This window comes from Balaenoptera borealis (genome assembly GCF_965194805.1).
Source record: "Balaenoptera borealis genome assembly, chromosome: 19".
NCBI lineage: Eukaryota > Metazoa > Chordata > Mammalia > Artiodactyla > Balaenopteridae > Balaenoptera > Balaenoptera borealis.
Window position 1 is genome coordinate 50,422,403 of NC_138878.1, and position 18,719 is coordinate 50,441,121.

General features: G+C 47.2%; 1 protein-coding gene across 21 annotated transcripts in view; it reads right to left on the bottom strand.

Annotated features, from left to right (window-relative positions):
- ANKRD27 (ankyrin repeat domain 27) overlaps positions 1 to 18,719 on the bottom strand; it is a 51,895-nt gene that overhangs the window by 30,914 nt on the left and 2,262 nt on the right. For 15 of the 21 annotated variants that reach the window (XM_082366458.1, XM_082366460.1, XM_082366461.1 and 12 more), the window contains 10 exons: positions 13,837 to 13,968; positions 6,554 to 6,664; positions 4,482 to 4,638; positions 3,577 to 3,731; positions 3,073 to 3,132; positions 2,545 to 2,598; positions 2,373 to 2,438; positions 2,209 to 2,285; positions 1,267 to 1,388; positions 120 to 198 (listed from right to left, as the gene is read on the bottom strand). In XM_082366458.1, coding sequence (XP_082222584.1) covers positions 120 to 198; positions 1,267 to 1,388; positions 2,209 to 2,285; positions 2,373 to 2,438; positions 2,545 to 2,598; positions 3,073 to 3,132; positions 3,577 to 3,731; positions 4,482 to 4,638; positions 6,554 to 6,664; positions 13,837 to 13,938 — 983 coding nt within the window. In that variant the 5' untranslated portion in view covers positions 13,939 to 13,968. Of the gene's footprint in view, positions 1 to 119; positions 199 to 1,266; positions 1,389 to 2,208; positions 2,286 to 2,372; positions 2,439 to 2,544; positions 2,599 to 3,072; positions 3,133 to 3,576; positions 3,732 to 4,481; positions 4,639 to 6,553; positions 6,665 to 13,836; positions 13,969 to 14,123; positions 14,197 to 18,719 lie in introns of all 21 variants that reach the window. The other 6 variants (XM_082366457.1, XM_082366473.1, XM_082366459.1 and 3 more) reach the window with 3 other exon arrangements.

An 18,719-nucleotide genomic window follows, 5' to 3' on the forward strand; every position in this document is an offset into this window, starting at 1 on the left:
CAGGACGAAGGCAGGGCAGTACCTGGCTCATAAGGGGCACTCAGTTTCCTAGAGTGACACTAAAACCACCCCAGTACAGTGCTGCCATTTTGAAAAAGCATTTTAACAAAAAATATTACCAATTAGGGATCTCTGTTTTCACAAGCAAATACAACAGGACTGATAGCAGATCATCAGCACACATGGTCTCCAAGTTAACTGCAAGGGAGAAACACATGTTCAAAGCCATCCTGGGACTCAAATGGACCGACAAGTGTTATCAACTCCCCACCACCATCCAACCCACAAAACCACAATCCAGGAAGATGACACATCAGGGAGAAATTCAATCGCACAATTTCCTTTCTAGTGTCCTGAATAGATGTCAGACTCCAGGGGAAAATGAATGCTTAGCATCCTCAGAACATGTGCAGAAGAAGCAAACTGCAAGCAGACCACCCCTTGCTACCTCCCGGGACAGATAAAGAGCCCGAGGAAGTCGGCAATGGTGGATACAACTTGAAGGTGTGCCAGAGCCACTGCCAAAAGCCTCTTTCCTCCTGGGATCATTTCTGTTTTATACACCTCAGAGTCTAATGCCGATTTGCAGCTTGACTCTATTTTTTTCATTAAAATTTTAAGTAATCCATTCACACATTTAAAATTTCAAACAGTACAAAGAGCAAACCGTGCACATCTCTCCCATCCCTGCCACCCAGACTTCTTTCCCAGAGGCCACTGCTGTTGCTTCCCCCGTACCTGTCCACAGACAGTCTATGATCTCCCCATTGTATATATGGATACAGAGTCGCCCCCCTTTCCGCAATGCTGCTGGAAGGGTACCGTACACACTCCTGTTCATTTCATTCATTGATAATAACGCTTCGAAGATCACCCCCTATCTGCCCACACAGATCTGCCTTCTCATTACTTTTTTCTTATTTTGTTTTTACTTTTTATAATGGAAAATTCTGAATGTTTACAAAATTAGAGAGAACAACTTAACAGTTGAACCCCCATGTTTCCATCACCAGTTTGGCTCGTTTTTGAGGCCGCTGCTTCTCCGCCAGCATTTTCTCACCCTAAAGATGCCCCACCTATCCCCCCCCCGACCCCCATTACTAGGCACCCACTCCTCAGATCAGACTCCAGGGCACTCACATGGAAATGCTCTGCTGCACAACAACCCATCTCTGTGACCCTTTAAGACGGCACTGCTTCTCAACAGATGTTTGCATCTGGACGTATGCAGCCACCCCACTGCCAGCCCCTTCCCCGAGCACACACCTCTCTGGCTGGGAGACTGGGTGATCAGCTGCACCACCTTCCGCAAACAAGCCAGCTTCTGCTGCGGGGACGTGCACCTGTTCAGCTGAGCCAGCTCCCTCTTGGCACGAGGTATGTTGAAGCTGCAAAATAGTTTGGAAAGTGACCACATAAGACCACGGTGTGAGGGCCCTCCTTCTTGGATCTAATCCCATACCTCAGATTCACATTTCTTACAGCAAACCGTAAGTAAAGACAAACAAAAATAGAAACTCAGAAGTAATCTGACTCGGGTCACTGGCAAAACCCAGCAGCTTTCAAGGTGCCTATCAAGCTGCCAGGTGATGTAGCTGCACCAGAAAATTAGAAAAAAAAAATCAGCAATCCTTAGCCCCAGAGTGAAATAGACCAATGGGCGGGGGGGAGTTTAGACATAAACAGTTTAGATTTTTTTTTTTTTTACTCTTTGGCTGAGCTGCGCGGCATGCGGGATCTTAGTTCCCCAGCCAGGGATCGAACCCGTGCCCCTGCAGGGAAGCACGAAGTCTTAACTGCTGGACCGCCAAGGAAGTCCCTAGACATTTCTGTAATAAAATGAAACTTAATCCAAAAGGAGATGCCCCTAAGGCAGGGGTCCCTCAGACTGGCAGGTGAGGAGAGACATCTGCGTGCAGGGCCCACTTGGGTGAGCTGCATGCCTGCCCAGAGACCAGCTGTGTACGACCCCACCCCTTCTGGCTCCCACTCACCGGATGCTGGCAGACGGGTGCAGGAGCACGCCAGCTCCGAAACAGTCGTCTGCCAACTTCAGCCCCTTTATCTTTGGTCACAAATAACTACCCTGCTCCACGGTCTGAACCACGTCAAATCAGTGCCGCCACTGCTGCTTTGGGGGTGGGGGGGGGGATGGCGAACGGTGCCCCAGCCCCTGAGGACAACGGCCACAGCAGCGCAAACCCTTACCTGAACTCAGGTTTCACACCAATATCCTTCTGCTGAAGATCTTGAAGGCTCCTTGTGATTTTGTTAAAGGCAGCATCCTAACAAGAGATTTTAATGAAGCTTCAAATGTCTTAAAAGGCTTAGAACAGGGCTTCCGTCCTGGATGATGATGATGGAGAACCTACCTCGCTTGCTTCCATGGTCCCCACATATTTAAAGATCAGGTCGTAAATATCGTGCTGGACATACATCTGTGAAATCAACGGGACCCAGTTCAAGGCATGTGAGTGGGGGGTGGGCAACAAAGGAGCCCCCGGCACTGCCGTCTTCTCTCCCCTCGCTGCCCTGGCCCCTTACCTCTACAGCCTGCTTCATCAGGTTCATCTGGGCCTCCTGCTTGGCGAGCACTTTCTGGAGGACAAGACGAGTACAGTTACAGAGCATGCACTAGCATGTGGGCAAACTGTAAGTCTCTCTCTTTTTTTTTTTTTTGGTTTATTTAGTTGATCCACAATGTTGTGTTAATTTCTGCTGCACAGCACAGTGATTCAGTTATACATATATATACCTTCTTTTTTTTATATTCTTTTCCATTATGGTTTATCACAGGATGTTGAATATAGTTCCCTGTGCTATACAGTAGGACCTTGTGGTTTGTCCATCCTATATATAATAGTTTACATCTGCTAACCCCAAACTTCCACTCCATCCCTCCTCCAACCCTCTCCTCCTCAGCAACCACCAGTCTGTTCTCTATGTCCGTGAGTCTGTTTCTGTATCGTAGATAGGTTCACTTGTGGCATATTTTAGATTCCACGCATAAGTGATATATGCTATTTGTCTCTCTTTCTGGCAAGTCTCTCTTTTGAACGTCGTGCTGCTTACCAGGTGGGAGTCCCTCAGCAGCTGCTGGAGGCATCTGGTGTAGAGAGCATTCACGGAGTCCTGTGCAACACAGAGCAGACAGAGAGGTCACCCTCGTGATCCGAGGCCACGACACAAAACCCAGGACGTGTAGCGTGCCCTGGGGCAAAGAGAACATTTCACAAAATGGATTTCCTGGGTGACAAGCTCTAAACCCTAAAGCAAGCTTATCAAATCAAGTATGTGATTTGTTTTTCAACTTTTTTTAGGTATATGCGTTAAAAGTAGGAAAAAAAATCCCCCTTAGGGTTAACATAGATGATAACGATATTCATTTTTATACTTCTCTGTGATTTTCAAGTTTTCTACAGTGGTCTGTACTACTTTTATAGGTAAAAAGAAACATTTAAACAAAACTTCCAATGATGGAGGCAGCAAAGTTACAGAGTGAACCAAGAGGGATCCTGGTGCTCTGAACTGGCCTGAGACAAGGCACGCCTAGCAAAGCAAGACACGGCCACTGACTATGTGATGACGGAGGCTCTTCCTTTCACACTCTCTGAACGTTCGCTGGAAAGAGGCAATGTTCCTGTCGAATCTCTCTGCATGTCTTCCCAAAAACTCTCTCACATCTTCGATGGTTTTCAGGGAAAAGGCATCTGAGGGTGTTGAAGGCTCTTCTGAAAACAAGACAGAGGGTCGGGCTGGCTGAAGGCTTCACTGTTTCCTAACAGGGCAAGTCCCACAACCCTTTGCCCTGCTCCTCTGGGATCTGAGGCTCCATCTTCCACAGGAGGAGAGGGATGACCTTATTTCAAGATATCGCCCAAGAGCAGCCCAGTTGGGGGTCCAGAGAGCCTGGTCCTCTTGAAGCCCTCTCCTGGGACCAAACCTGAATTATCTGGGACCCTAGGCATGACCTGTGAGGCTGTGGTGAGGAAGTCCTGATTCCTGACAATAAGAGCCTCGGATAGGAGCGTTTGGCACATTAATTGTTATCTCAACTTCGTGGGGTACCCAAGAATTATTATCTGGTAAAAAGAATTATTATCTGGTAAAAATAATGAGATCTCAAAGAGGCACAGCAGTGGGGCTGGGTGGGTAATAATGCTGTAAGAGGTAGCCCTAAAGCCGAGGTCCAGAGACAAAGCCAGGGCTGCCACTTTGCACAACTCCAGGGGGCGACATTCCCACTAAGGTCTATGTGTGTAACATCCAACATGTACAACCACACACAGCAGCCTAATCCACATCACCTTGGCTCAAGATGACTTTCTGATTAAGTTTTAGGGGGAATTATTGTAAACAGTTATGCAGGTTTCTAGCGGGCTCTTGAATATTTTATAGGATGTTTACAACAGCTGCGTCAGGAGGAAGTTCAACAAGCACGTTTCTCCGAATCAGGAGAAAGGGGTTTTCTCCCAGAATACCTGAACTCTCTCTCTTTTCCAAAGGATGAGCTATGCACAGTATGCTGAAACTTTCTTCTTTTTCATTGTAGAAAGTTTCTTCAAAGAGAATGGGCACTGAGAGAAGACAGGCGAAACCAGCTCCTAGTTTAATCCTGTTTCCTTGGATAAAGACATCCTGGAACAAGAGAGCCGTCACTGCACCAGCAGCCCGTGTGACTGCCGACCCCTCTCAGCCTGGTCCGCATCCGGCACTTCACCCCACCCGCCTGCCTCTGCTCCAGTGTGGGTTTGCGGGGGGCACCAACACTCTTCCAGCTTGCTTTTGGGTACTAAAATGTTTTCTTCCCTCTTTGTTCACCCTGTCACTCCAGCTACATAGTACCCTGATCCTTTTCACATGTTGCAACCCAAAAGCACTGTACCCTCCACAAAAGGAAAAAGTAAGAAGGTTCTCCTCTCTGAATAAGAGATCAGAATGACCCGATGCTGCAACCCGGCAGCGCCGAAGGATGCACGCTGCATCCCCTCCATGGCTCATCACTCTGGCCGTGGCCAAGGTGCCCGGGAGGACCAGCCACGATGAGCCCAGTGCCTCTGTTCTCTTGGTAGATTTGGGTACCGGGAAGAGAACAAGTAAACTGACGGGCAGCTGTGGTGAGCAGACCCCTGGCAGGAAAACAGCAGCGTGCTTGGGAGCCACAGGGCTGCAGACCACCCCTCACCCCAGACTGGTGTACTGGCACCCACCCCCCTGGACCCATCCCTCCTCAACCCCCCCCAGTGCCCACGGCCCCAGCTACACCAGTGTGGGCCCCCACTCCTGACTGCGGGTAGGCTGGGGACCTCGGCCAGTCCTGACCAGGGATGGAACCTCCCCCTCTCGGAACCTAGCTGCTTCCGCTTAAAAAAAATAAGAGAATGCCTACCCCAAAGTTAACATCAACAATGAGACAGACTGACGTCACGTGCCTCCTGACACGATGCACTGAGAGAGATAAAACACCCTTCCGAGGCGTTCCTACTGAAAAGGCATAACTGCGATCTAATCATGGGAAACATCAGAGAAACCCACACTGAGGGAGAGTCTACAAAGCAAGACAAAAATGTCAATGTCATGAAAGACACAGACTGAGGAACCGTTCCAAATGGAAGGAAACTAAAAAGACTAACCACTGAATACACTGCATGATCCCAGACGTGATCCTGGATCTAAAAAAATAGATCTTTTTTGCTATAATAGGGTATTACAACTAGCAGAATTTGTTGAAGGACAGTATGCTGGGACTTCCCTGGTGGTCTAGTGGTTAAGACTCTGCACTTCCAATGCAGGGGGCGTGGGTTCGATCCCTGGTCAGGGACTAAGATCCCACATGCCGGGATGCGGCCAAAAAAACCAAAAAAGATTTAAAAAGGACAGTATGTTGGAGAAGCGTATTCTATCAATGCTAAATTTTCTGTGTGATCACTATGCTGTATTACATAGGAAACACACGTTGTTTTGAAGCAAAGGGACATGGTGTCTGCAACTCTTACTCTCTCTGAAAAATGTTCAGAAAAAGTAATAATGTGTGTGTGTAGACAGATAGAGAAATAGACAGATGGCTAGATGGGGATAGAGGTGAGGAAATAAAACAGATGTGGCCAAAATGCTAACAGTTGACCAATCTGGGCAGAAAGGAGGTATGTGAGAGTTCTCTGTACCTTACTGAAACTTTCTATAGGTTTGAGATGATTTCAAAACAAAAAATTCTTAAATTAGAAATTCATCCCTGATCCCAAGGGCACTGGGGATAAACAGCTTGCTCTGACAGGGCCTCTCTGGGGAGGTGTCCCAGCCACTCCCCGACTCGCCGGCAGAAGACCCGTGGGCTGAGGGAGAGGTGCCCGGCCCCGCCTCACCTCCTGGCTGCAGCCAGGACCCTGCTCCCCACCGCCAGCTCCTCCGCCCTCAAAGGCAGCTGGCCTGCTGTGGTATCAAAGCCATCATGTAACACAGACGTGAACGGGTGAGAAGCAGGATCCTCTCCCCTCCCCCACCCCCAAACACTGAGTGAGTGGCCCTGGTTGACCCACAAGAAACGAAAGAATACCTTTCCATTTAAGGTCTGAAAGTGTTCTTCCACTGGGATCAAAATATAGGACTCAAACTGACAAGCAGACTGAACACTGCCTGACAGGCTTCCTTTGCAGGGTACTAACACCTGGAAAAAAAAAAATTAGGGTGAACACTCAAAGAGACGTGTCATTTACAACTTCAGCAGAACACGAGGCATCCAAAGACGCTCCAGCGGAACTGCCACGGGGACCTGCTGGCAGAGAGAACCTCTGGGGTCACTGGCCAAAGTGGCAGCAGCTGATCTGGTGTCACTGTGATGGAAGCTGAGGCCCACACCCAGCCGAGGGAGGCAGCACACGCCTCTTCCATCCCGGGGCCTCAGACCGGAGGGCTCACTCCCACCCCGCTGGGCTCTCCCTGCAGCTACCCCAGGGGCCCCCTGTCCTCAGCAGGCTCAGGAATGATTCCAGATGAAGAAACGATAGTTTGGAAAGTACAGAAAAGTGAAACTAAAAAATCACACGGAATCCTACCACCTGAATGAGAAACGCAGCAAAATGAAGACGGTTTCCTTCCCGTCTTCTTTCTATGCTTTTTTAAGCTGAACTGTGATCACAGTTTGTTTTACCAGCCACAGAAATACCGTTTCCTATTGCAGGCTGCCACCTCCACCAGAGATGCCTCAGGTGCCAGACTGTGTCTCTGGGGCAGGCTCAACCTGAAACGTGAATTTTGGTCCCACCGTGGCCACCATGCTGACCGGGCACAAGCTTCTTTGCTCAACGCAGCAAAGCCAAGGACCTGCGCTGGCAACCACACGTGGATCTGTGCTTGGCCCAGGGACTCAACGTTTAAGAGGAATCTCTCAGATTCAAGTGCACCTGGAAGACGACGACCAAAGTGGTGAAGTCCCTCAGAGCCCCAGCTCCTAAAGCAGCCTGGCACAAGGCAAGCAGCTTCTGCACTATCCCCACTGTACAGACAAGGAAACTGAGGCTCAAGGAAGTGCAGCAACTTGTCCAGGGGCACGCAGGCAGTGAGTGACAGAGCCAGGACTCAAACTCCTGCCCCCCACCTCACCACAGCCCCGTCCTGTGGCCTCCTGCAGGCCAGTGCTGGGAGCAGGGAGCACAGCCCAGCATCTGCTAGAGTTTCCTCTGTGAAGAAACCATGAAACTCTGGGGCCTTCAAGAACAGTTGTCATTAGGAGCTTCCTCAGGCAGGTCAGAAAGAGCTTCTCTCCCCACGAGGGATACGCCAATTGCTCACGGCAGAAAAGGGAGGCCCTCGTTGATAGAAGATCACAACTGTCTATGAAGCGGGCTTGTCCCTCTGCAAAAAATCAAGACTGAATCAGACCCAGAGCTAGACTTAACTACCAAGTTCAGGAAATACAGAGACCAGAGGACCATGGTAACCACCACCACAGGGCTGCAACCGGCAAAAGCCAGAAGGCAGGAAATTCCACAGGATGAATGACCTTGATACTTGAATTGTAAGGAAAGAAGGAAAATGAGGAAAGTGGGGCTTATAGTTAAAAAAACAGACTGTGGTGATGATCTCACAAGTCTACACACATGTCAAAATGGATCCAGTTTTACACACTGAGTAGGTACAGTTTAGTTGTTCTGCTCAAAGTTTAGCTCAAGAAAGTTAGGAGGAAAAGAGATTTAAAAGGCATATCAAGCAACAAAAATTTACTGTATAGCACAGGGAACTATATTCAATATCTTGTAATAACCTATAATGGAAAAGAATCTGAAAAAAATATATATATATATAACTCAATCACTTTGCTATACACCTAAAACTAACATAATACTGTAAATCAAGTATACTTCAATTTTTTTTAAAAAGGCCTACCAATCCAGAATAATGTGTGGATCACCTTTGGATTCTGATTTAAACAAACCAACTGGAAAACAAACAAAAAAAAATTATGAGACAATCTGGGAAATTTCGACAGTGACTAGACATTTGACAACAGTTGAGTTATTGAGGAATTTTTTAGCTGTGATAATGGTATGTGATTTTTTTTTAAGTCCTTATCATTTAAAACTACATTCCTACATATTTACAGATGAAATCACATGACTATCTTATATAATTGTCTGGAATTTGCTTCAAAATGGTCCCCCGGCTAAGGGGAGAGGGCAGCAGGGATAGAAGTGAGATGTGCTGGCATCCGAGCCGGGCACTGCGGAAGCTGAGTGATGGGGGCGTTGGGTGCATTGTATGATTTGTTCCACTTGTACATGGTTGTTTGAAATTAAACATAATAATTTTTTTTTAATTTTCAGATAGCCAACTTTATTCAACTAATTATTAAAATTTGAGTTTAGTTTTCCTGTTTTTTCTTCATTCAATATTCATGACACTGGGCACTGTTGGAGATACGGTGCTTTGTCCTCATGGACATTACATTCTAAGTGGAGGATACAGATTTCTGAATAATAAAACACATATTCCATATATCCGTAAGTTCTATGCAGAAAATAAAGCAGAATATCAGGACAGAGAATGACTGGAGTGGGGCAAGGGTTCGCTAACTCAGGTAGAGTGGTTAGGGAGGTCTCTGAGGAAGTGGCTTTTGAGCAAGGAGTGGATGGAGAGAAGGAACCACCAACTAAAGATCTAAGGGAAGAACATTTTTGTCAGAAGAAAGCATGTGCAAAGGTCCTGACGTGGGAATGGGCTTGGTGGTAGCAGATGTGGAATAAGAAATGGGGGAGAAAAACATAAAAATTTTAAATGTTAATGAAAGTGCAACTTAAAGAAACGGGAGGCCCTCAGGTATGAGCCAGAACTGAGAAACAGCCTCAAGGTTCCTAGGTGGCCTCAAGGCAGCCGTGAACACAGAAAGAAGACCTTGGAAACCCGAGGGTTGGCCCCAGGCCAGGGGACAGCATGAACCAGGCCTAGGGGACGTCTACGCAGGCCAAGTGATTGCCCCACTCCAGCTCAATGGATGAAAGAGTCACATAGTCCCATCTGAGGAAGGGCCTCCGAGGGACCAGCCACTTCTGAGGTGCTTCAGAGACACCCCACCCCTGACCCCACCACACCTGTGACTGCATTCTGTGAGCCTGTTTACCACACCTTCTCCGCCTCCTTAGCTTGAATGAGGCATAACCGGCTCCTGCTTCACTGAATCCCCATCACCAAGCACACCGCTCACCATACGGTAGGTGCCAATCAATATCTGTTGAGTGCGCTGGGGGCCTCCAATTTCAGGGACTCTCCCAAAGTTTTCAGGCCCACAATGCTGCCCAGAGCATTTCATTGCAAGCACAAGCCAGGGCTGGCTCTCTGTGGCCCCATCCATCTCCACCAGGATCCTGCTGAGACCGGGGTGAGGAAGCCAGCCACAGAGGAGTGGGGTGGAGCAGCTATGAAGCCGCCCTCCGGAGACAGGGCCAGGCGCCTGGGGGCTCTCGTGAGATGGAGGTTCAGACTGCCTCTGGAACAGAGGTCATGGAGTTGGGTTTTTTTGTTTGTTTTTTTATTTGTCTGCGTTGGGTCTTGGTTGTTGCACGCGGGCTTTCTCTAGTTGCAGCGAGCGGGGGCTGCTCTTCGTTGCGGTGTGTGGGCTTCTCATTGCGGTGGCTTCTATTGTTGCAGAGCACGGGCTCTAGGCACGTGAGCTTCAGTAGTTGTGGCTCACAGGCTCAGTAGTTGTGGCTCGCGGGCTCTAGAGCGCAGGCTCAGTAGTTGTGGTGCATGGGCTTAGCTGTTCCACGGCATGTGGGATCTTCCCAGACCAGGGCTCGAACCCGTGTCCCCTGCATTGGCAGGTGGATTCTTAACCACTGCGCCACCAGGGAAGTCCCGAGGTCATGGAGTTTTAACAGCTGGTGTGGAGGACACAAACTTTACAGTGACCAAGCAGACCATAAGTTAGGGACCTACTCAGTTCAGAGCTTAACAATAAAACTTATTATAGCCCCTTTATAAAATTTTTAAATAAGTAATAGTCATTAAAGAAAAGAAAGAATAAAAGCAAGAAGCAGCATTAGTCTTATTACCCCAGGGTGCCCTCCTGACTTCTCCCCAGGCTGGGTCAGCCACTCCACAGGAGCCCATGACCACTTCTGTCCTAATACTCATCCCTCTGTGCTGCAAATAGCCTGTTTCTGGGATTCCCTGAAGGCATGCTGTGTTCCCCATTCATCCGTGTAACCCTGCAAACCCAGCACAGCGCCTAGATGTTCAATGTCTGTCACCTGAATCTGTACTAAACAAATCCTGAGAACTGGAATTTGGACCTCAGCACCCTTAGCTGAGCTGCATGGGTATTTACCGGAAAGTCAGTTCTCTGGAACGTGGAAGCCATTGCTGCTGGGTTCTCAGGCTAGCCCTCAGAAGCCTGAGTACCCCATAATTAGAGGGCCACAATAAAAGGACCAAATTTAATCCCCTTTTGTCATTTTTGTTTTTTCCTACAGGCAAATGGACCCACCCGCAGTCCACCAGGGAAACCTAGAGAACTTTCGCCAAAGCTCCATGGACAAGAGACCCAGGGGTACAGCAGGCCTGCCCAGCTGGCTCTGAAAAAGCCACGGTGCATAATAGCTGGATGGTGACAAGAACAGGTGACCACGAGAAGCAGTGTGTGGGTGTCACAGGCCTCTGGGATTGGAATGGGGGGACGTTGGGAGAGGAGCCTCCACGGATCAGTCAGAGAGCGGATGGTGGAGGACGTGGAGGCAGTCCCATCAAAGGCGGCCAAACCCGAGGAGGGGCTGGGGCAGGTGAGGGGCCAGCCAACCTCCACCCTCAGCCGTGTGTGAGGGACGTGTGAGGGCGGGGCCCAAGCTCGGCTTGCAGGGGGAAGGGGGAAGGCGGTTAACCCTGGGGATACACACATTCAGAAGTCGTGACTTCACATTTTTATAGTCCAGTAAAGGACTCTAATCCCCAGGGAAGATTCAGGGGCCGCCAAACTTGGCCCAAAGGCCAAGCCCCATGGAAGGAAATCCAGCATTCACCAGCTGAGGCCACGTGGGTCCTTCAGCGGTGGCAGAAAGGATGAGCGCTCTTCTAGAGGCCACTGGGATACTCTACTTTTTCATTCAACCAACGGACACGGAAGGAGTACTATGACAGATTAGACAGGGATGAGCCGGGGCTCCATCACACGGCCAGCAGTTGGCAGGGGCTAGTCACCAACACCTGGCCAGGCTGAGCAGGATGGCGAGAGCTAGCTCCTTCCCACAGCTGACCTGTGCTGGGGAGTTGGCCTTGCTGATTCTCGAGTCCACCGAACGAGGCCAAGGAAGGCCTGAAATCTAGTGCTGCCCAATGTGGGCCCCAAGCAGCCCCTCATGGATCTCAGTGGGGGCGGCAGTAAGGGGCCTAGGGCACCACTGGAATGCAGGATGACACAGCTTAAGAAGCATCTCTCTGCAAATTTCCTGAGCTGTTTTGCAGATGTGAACCACGCTGCCCCACAAATGGAAGAACTACTAGAGGACCATGAGCACATAGCCCAGGCCTCCTGGAGCCTAAGGACTGATAACCCCTGTGACACCACCCTGCTGCCTCACCATCAGCCAATCAGAGAACTGTGTACAAGCTGATCACATACCATTCGACCCCCCCCCCGCCCCCCACCCCCGGCCTTTAAAAATGCTTTGCCAAAACCCTTCGGGGAGCTCGAGGCTTTTCAGCGCACGAGCCACCTTGTCTCTTTGCGTGGCCTTGCAATAAACCTTCTGCTCCAAAAAAAAAAAAGAAGCATCTCTCATTCCTCGGTGTACCTGAAAGGAAGGTGACCAAAGTGATTCAAAATTCTCTTTTTGCTAAAGTGAACTCAATTGGGTTTTCACTACTTGCAGCTGTAAAAGCACCTACTGGGCAACAGGAACCGTGCTATGGGCTGGCGACACAGTGATGAGCAAGACAGACAGGTCCCCAGGGCTTCCTGAGAAAGAACAGCGGGGTCTGCGGTGCAGCATTTTAAAAAGAGAAAGTTACATATGATGACACACTCTTATCTAGACAATATTTTTTTTAAATATCATAGAACAAAGATGGGAAGGAAGTATTTCCCAAGTGGGGTCAGGCCCTCCCAGTTAACATGATGGCTTGGCATCCTCTACTTTTTCTCTGCGACACTTACCATAATTAGTAAATAGGTACCCACAGTGTGACCGTCTCTCCCACTAGAATTTCAGCTCCATGAGGGTAAAGATCATGATGCCTATTCATAGTTTTGGCTGAATCCCCACATCAAACATAGTGCCTTGCATACAGCAGCATTTAATAGCTACTGTGAAATGAATGGATGACAGTGAATGCCTTTGGTGAGCTTTATGAGATTTTTATTTTCTTCTTTGGAAACAGCTCTATTCTCTAATTTTTTTTTATAACGAAGTTTATGACTTCTAAAATCCAAAGTAAAAGAATTCTGGGAAAAAGATATTAATCACAAAACCAATCATAAAAACAAGAAGGGACTTGAAAAAAAAATCAGGTTTCTGAGGGCAGAGGGTTGGACTGGGTATGGGGAAAAGCCAGTTCCAAGCTTGCAGAGAAACCCGAGTTAACTGATTTCTCCATTGGTTCAAAGCCTCAGCCGCCTGACACACCTAAGATCGTATCACATGGCAAGAGAAGCAGGTACACAAGTAGGAGAAGAAAAGAGGACAACGCAGGAAAAGAAGAGGGCCCAAGGCAGATGGGTGGCACAAAGGTGCCCAGCTCGCTGTGTCCCACGGTGTGTAAGTAAGATGCCTGCCAAGTTCACCAATCTGGGAACCAGAAAGACCTGCAGCACAGGGCCTGCCCTCCCTCCAGGCAGCAGACTATGATTTCTCTCTTCTCTTGCTCCTGTAGGCTTCTGAGGTTGTGGCCTCTATTACAAAAGTTCTCTCGGTTCTTTCTCTTTAGGAAATGCCTTTGAAGGCGACATACATGTGTGTGTATACACATTCCCTTATCCTATGGGAGTGAGCACCCATCTCACAGACGAGGAGAAATATGATTTCTGCCCTGGAGAAGCCCTCCTGGTCCCCATGGAAACAAGAGAAACAGAGATGAATACCGTGAGACCAGTGACAACAAGGGCTGAGAGTTCAGAGAAAGGATTACACCCTGGGCTGGTGCAGTCCCAGGAGGCTGCCTGGAGGAAGCAGCTTGGGGCGGTCCCTCTCTGCTCGTTCACATACCGAGCATGGTCTGCAGCTTGGTGCACTTAGCAGGCCTGTACCTGACTCCCTCTAAACTTAACTGAAGTCTACCATATTTGTGGCCTTGTCAGCACTGCTCGGTCCAAGCCTAGTGGAGAAGGACCACCCTCGGGATCGATGCACTTACAATGCCACGGGTTTGGGCCACCTTGTTGCACAAGTCAGGACGCCACTTTTGAAGAGCCAGATAGAAGGGATTTTTCAGGAGGTCCTCATCATACAGAGCCATATGGACTTCAGATGGGGCAAAAAGAGTCTCCTGGGACGAGAGAGGAAAAAGCAGTAAATGACCACTTTCAGAATGACCTAACACATAAAAGTCCTGATCTAACAATTTCTAAAAAGCATCCCTGACACATATTACTCTACACTACAGACCTAACGCGCCATCAGGAAAGATCAAAGATAACCCACCAATTCCAAGATGACTTTTTTTACAGGTTAAATGTATAAATTATGTTCAGAAAATCTTCTTGACTCCAAGTCACTGCAAAAGTAAAAAATAGCTGTTTTTAGAACATCATACATGACCCAAATTATAACATTTTAAAGATATGCATATGTTTTTAATGAAATATTTTTACCATACAGAAAAGTAGAGTAATAATGCTAACCTACCACCCAGAATTACCGAATCTTACCACTTTGCCATATTTGCCTCAGATTTTCTTTTCAGAAATAAAGTATATCAGAGTAGACTGGATCCCCCATGTGCCCCTCCCCATCCCATTCTCTCCTCCCCTTTCAGAGGCAACCACTATCCTGAAGTGGTTTCTATATCCTTCTTGCTCATGTTTGCACTCCTTTTTAAACTCACGTATTCATAAATAATATAAAATCTTGTTTTTAAAAATATTTATTTATTTTTTATTTTTTGGCTGTGTTGGGTCTTTGTTGCTGTGCACAGGCTTTCTCTAGTTGTGGTGAGCGGGAGCTACTCTTTGTTGCAGTGCACGGGCTTCGCACTGTGGTGGCTTCTCGTTGCGGAGCACGGGCTCCAGGTGTGTGGGCTTCAGTAGTTGTGGCACGCAGGCTCAGTAGTTGTGGCTTGCGGGCTCTAGAGCGCAGGCTAAGTAGTTGTGGCGCACGGGCTTAGTTGCTCCACGGCATGTGGGATCTTCCCGGACCAGGGCTCGAACCCATGTCCCCTGCATTGGCAGGCGGATTCTTAACCACTGCACCACCAGAGAAGTCCTAAAGTCTTGTTTCATGGGCTCCAAAATCTACATAAATGGTATCACACTATAAGTAGTTTGGAACATACGCTTTTCAATCACCATTATGTTTTCAAGTTCTAGCCGTGCTGATCCATACGGCTCCCATTCATTCACTGACTTCTGCTGTACAGTATTAAGTGAACATGACACAATTTATTTATCTAATATCCTATACTTAAGTTGCTTCCACGTTTTCACAATTAAAAGCAATGCTAAAATGAACGCTCTTATACCCTTATGTATCAAGTTACTTGGTTATTCCTAATTCTTTATGATATCACATGAACTAGAGTCAGCTTATCAATTCCATGAAAATTCCTATTGGGATTTTTATTGGAACTGTACTAAATTTATGGACTGGAGAGTCAACGTCTTTATAATGATGAATCTTATCATCCATGAACATGGTATGTCTTTCCACCTTCATCCTCTTTTACGTCCTCCAATTAAATTTTCTTCATTAAAGATCATAGATCATATAAAACTTTTATTAGACATTATTTATATATTCTGTATAGATTTGCTCCTGTTGTGAATGGGGCCTCCAATGCCCCTGGTCTGTTCCCCTTACCATACATCAGTGTGGTTTTACTGAACTGTGAGAGAGGAATATGAAAAATGGGCACAGAAAAGAAGTCAGAGTTTTAGCCATGTCATTTCACCTCTCTGAGCCTCCATCTCAGTCTGTACAATGGAGAATATGAATACCTGTCTTGCAGGATTCCCATTTACATGCTACCTTCACTATTTTTGCCACACTGCACACCAATGTACCGCCACTTTCTGCTAGCCCACATGGTGCCTTTGTGAGAATTACAAAAAGGCACCCCATCTTCCCAGTAGGTACAGTCCTGTACCAGGGCACATGGCTTAGTAAGCAACTCATAGGCTATATATCAGCCTAGTTTGCCAACACCTCTCCTCCCCTGGGCAGGACACCTGTGCAATAAATAACCTGTACAGTTGTACACAATGGCCCTATTGTTAATGTTTGACATTTTCCTTTAAACACCTACTCCCATTTAAAATTTATTTGTAAAAGAACCCTTATTACTACTTTAAATGGAAAAATAGTATCACTTCCCATTAAGATCATCTTAAAATTAAACGTTATAAATCCAATTGACATTATTTAAAATCTGGCTACATACCACTGCCTGCCAAAGGTTCTGAACTTGAGCCTGAGGCTTCTTCTCTTCATTAAAAGAAGAAAATTAGCAACTATTAAAGAGCATCAAGTAAACTTACGCTTGATACAATCAGATGAATGAAATATGAGTGAAAAACTGAATTACTTTCTCATTATGTAACAGTAGTCCCAAACACCTCTTTGGGAAAACACCAGAACAGTATGCATAAGTGCATTATGAATTCTATTCCTTATAGCTAATGTTAAAAACAGCCACCATTTGAGAGCATCCTTGGTCAGGCACTATGATGACGTCTATACATCCTCATCCCATTTTAATGTTCACAATAACTATAGATAATTAACTATAACTAATGCTCACAATAACCATAGGTATCATTAGCCCCACGTCACAGATGAAGAAACTGAGGGTCAGCTGGCCAACTCCAGGTTAGACAGATGTCAGAATTTATTCTAACACCCATCCCTTTAACCACTACATTCATCATGTAAAATAATTATGCCTGGATTAGGGGTTATTTCATGAGCCACAGATGCACAGACTCCACACTTCATTTCTCCTAAAGGAAAAGTCCCCATGACAGCCACACAGGCTCAGCATCAAATTCTCTTGGCCTGGTCCAGCCTGAGCTGTCCTAGCTGCAGGCCATCCTGGGGACTGCCTAAAGAAGGCCCCTGAGCTCCCTGCAGATCCTCTTAGGGAGAAGAGCCTAGCATGAAAATGGCTACGTATAATCAATCCCTTCACAGGCCCCAGCTCTGCAACCATTCAGGTATTTGAATTGTTGAATTCAATTATTACTGGAACCCAGATAATCCTTTTATGAGTCTCTACCAGAACAACTGGATAATATAATTTTGCTAGGACAGAGTCACAAGAAAACAAAATTCTTCCTGGTTCCTGACACAGCTGGTTCTACATGGAGGAGCACAAAAGTAAAGATGCCTTACATAAAAACCACATGAGAAACAGGATGCGACAAGGTCAGACTAAAGCTGGGAAGGGACACTCCTCCTTGCTCCTCAGACAAGATGCTGGCAGAGCACCAACACCCCTGCCCCCAAGATGGGCTTTGATGGAGGAACTAACCACCTAACTGGGAAGCAAGAAGAGTTAAAAAATAATAATAATAAAACAAAACAAAAACAGAACAGTGCCAGGAGAGGTAAGGACGAGATAGAGAAGGGAGCAACAGGGAAGGGGTCGGGGTGGGGAGTGTGGGAGGCATCCTTGGCAGGGACCAGAGCAGGGCCAAAGGGTCGGGAGGTGGGAACAGGTTCCTGGTGAGCATAGAAAACTCAAGAATAAACTGTTTTTTGACTAGATGTGAAAATGAGCTCTGAGAAATAATAAGAATCCAAACACAGTAGGTCAGAGAGGGGCAGCATGGGAAGGGAAGGGCCCTGAATGCCACATTAAAACATTCAGTTCAAATGCTTGAATGGTGTAAACACACAAGACTCTCAGCAAGCATTGCTGGTGAATGAGATGGAGCTGGCTGGTTTTCAATCCAAGTCATATGCTTTCTCTTGGACATCAGTCTCCTGGATGCCAATGACTGGATCCTGTGTCCAGGAGTAGGGATTCAGAGACCTCTGTCCAGCACTGTTCTCGACCTTTCTGTCCCAGTGTTAAAATATGTAATAATGTTTAATGCCAGAGTTGAATTCTTATATAGCGGTACATGCTTTAAAATAATCTGACAAGTTTACTTGCAAGAATTGGTTTTATATTTTAAAATACTGAATAACATGTAAAGTAAACTGACTTTTCCTTGTAAAAGTGGAAAGACATGTGAATCCTCATATATAAAACTCCTTAAAAAAAAAAAATTCCACCCCTTCCTAAGTGCAAATGATGGGATGATTTATAGAAAATCCAGTGAAGTTAGTCAGAGATACCAAATAACCCTGCACGTGAGTTATCTGAGGTTACTCTGAACAAGACAGCCAAGTGAGGCCTCAGACCCGTTCTGGGCATTTTCGGAGGTGGTGTGCACTCGTGGTTTTGTGGTCTTCAACCGTCCTGCCAGCCCGGATGAGTCTGGGTTGTCAGGGACCATCTGGTGACAGTGTGCAGCCTGGCTCGGCAGAATCCAGCCCAGGAAAGTCTGCACCTCCCAGAGATGCACTCCCTGCTGAAATCTCACTGCTGTGGCTTCTCCTGCCCTGCCAGGGCCCTGACCAAAGACCCCGACCAGGCATATTCTCCAACTGGCTTAATTTGTGACTCAGAAGGAAAAGGCCAAAAGGGAAAACTTTTTATACATCTATGTTTAATACCAAATGGAAGCAATTTTATGATGTAACGTGTGGTATTACAGTCACTTGTGTCCTTCTGGCCTGTAATGTCTATGGCTCCTGTCCATATGTCTCTCAAAGCTCTTCTTCAAAGCACTATGAAGCCTCGCTGCCTGGCTCACTGCAGGCATGCAGTAACTGCTGGTCCACTTGAACAAAATGATAGTGACGTGTTAGAAAAAGATCAAGCTCCCAGGAAGGGATCATCTCTCACAGGAGCTGGAAATCCCCCGCCCAGGTGCAGGGGAGGGTGAGGGGCTGGCCCCAGGCGGTCCTGTAGGCACTGGCAAAAAGCCATAAAAACGAACACGCTCAGAGCTGGCTAAACACAGTGACTGCTGG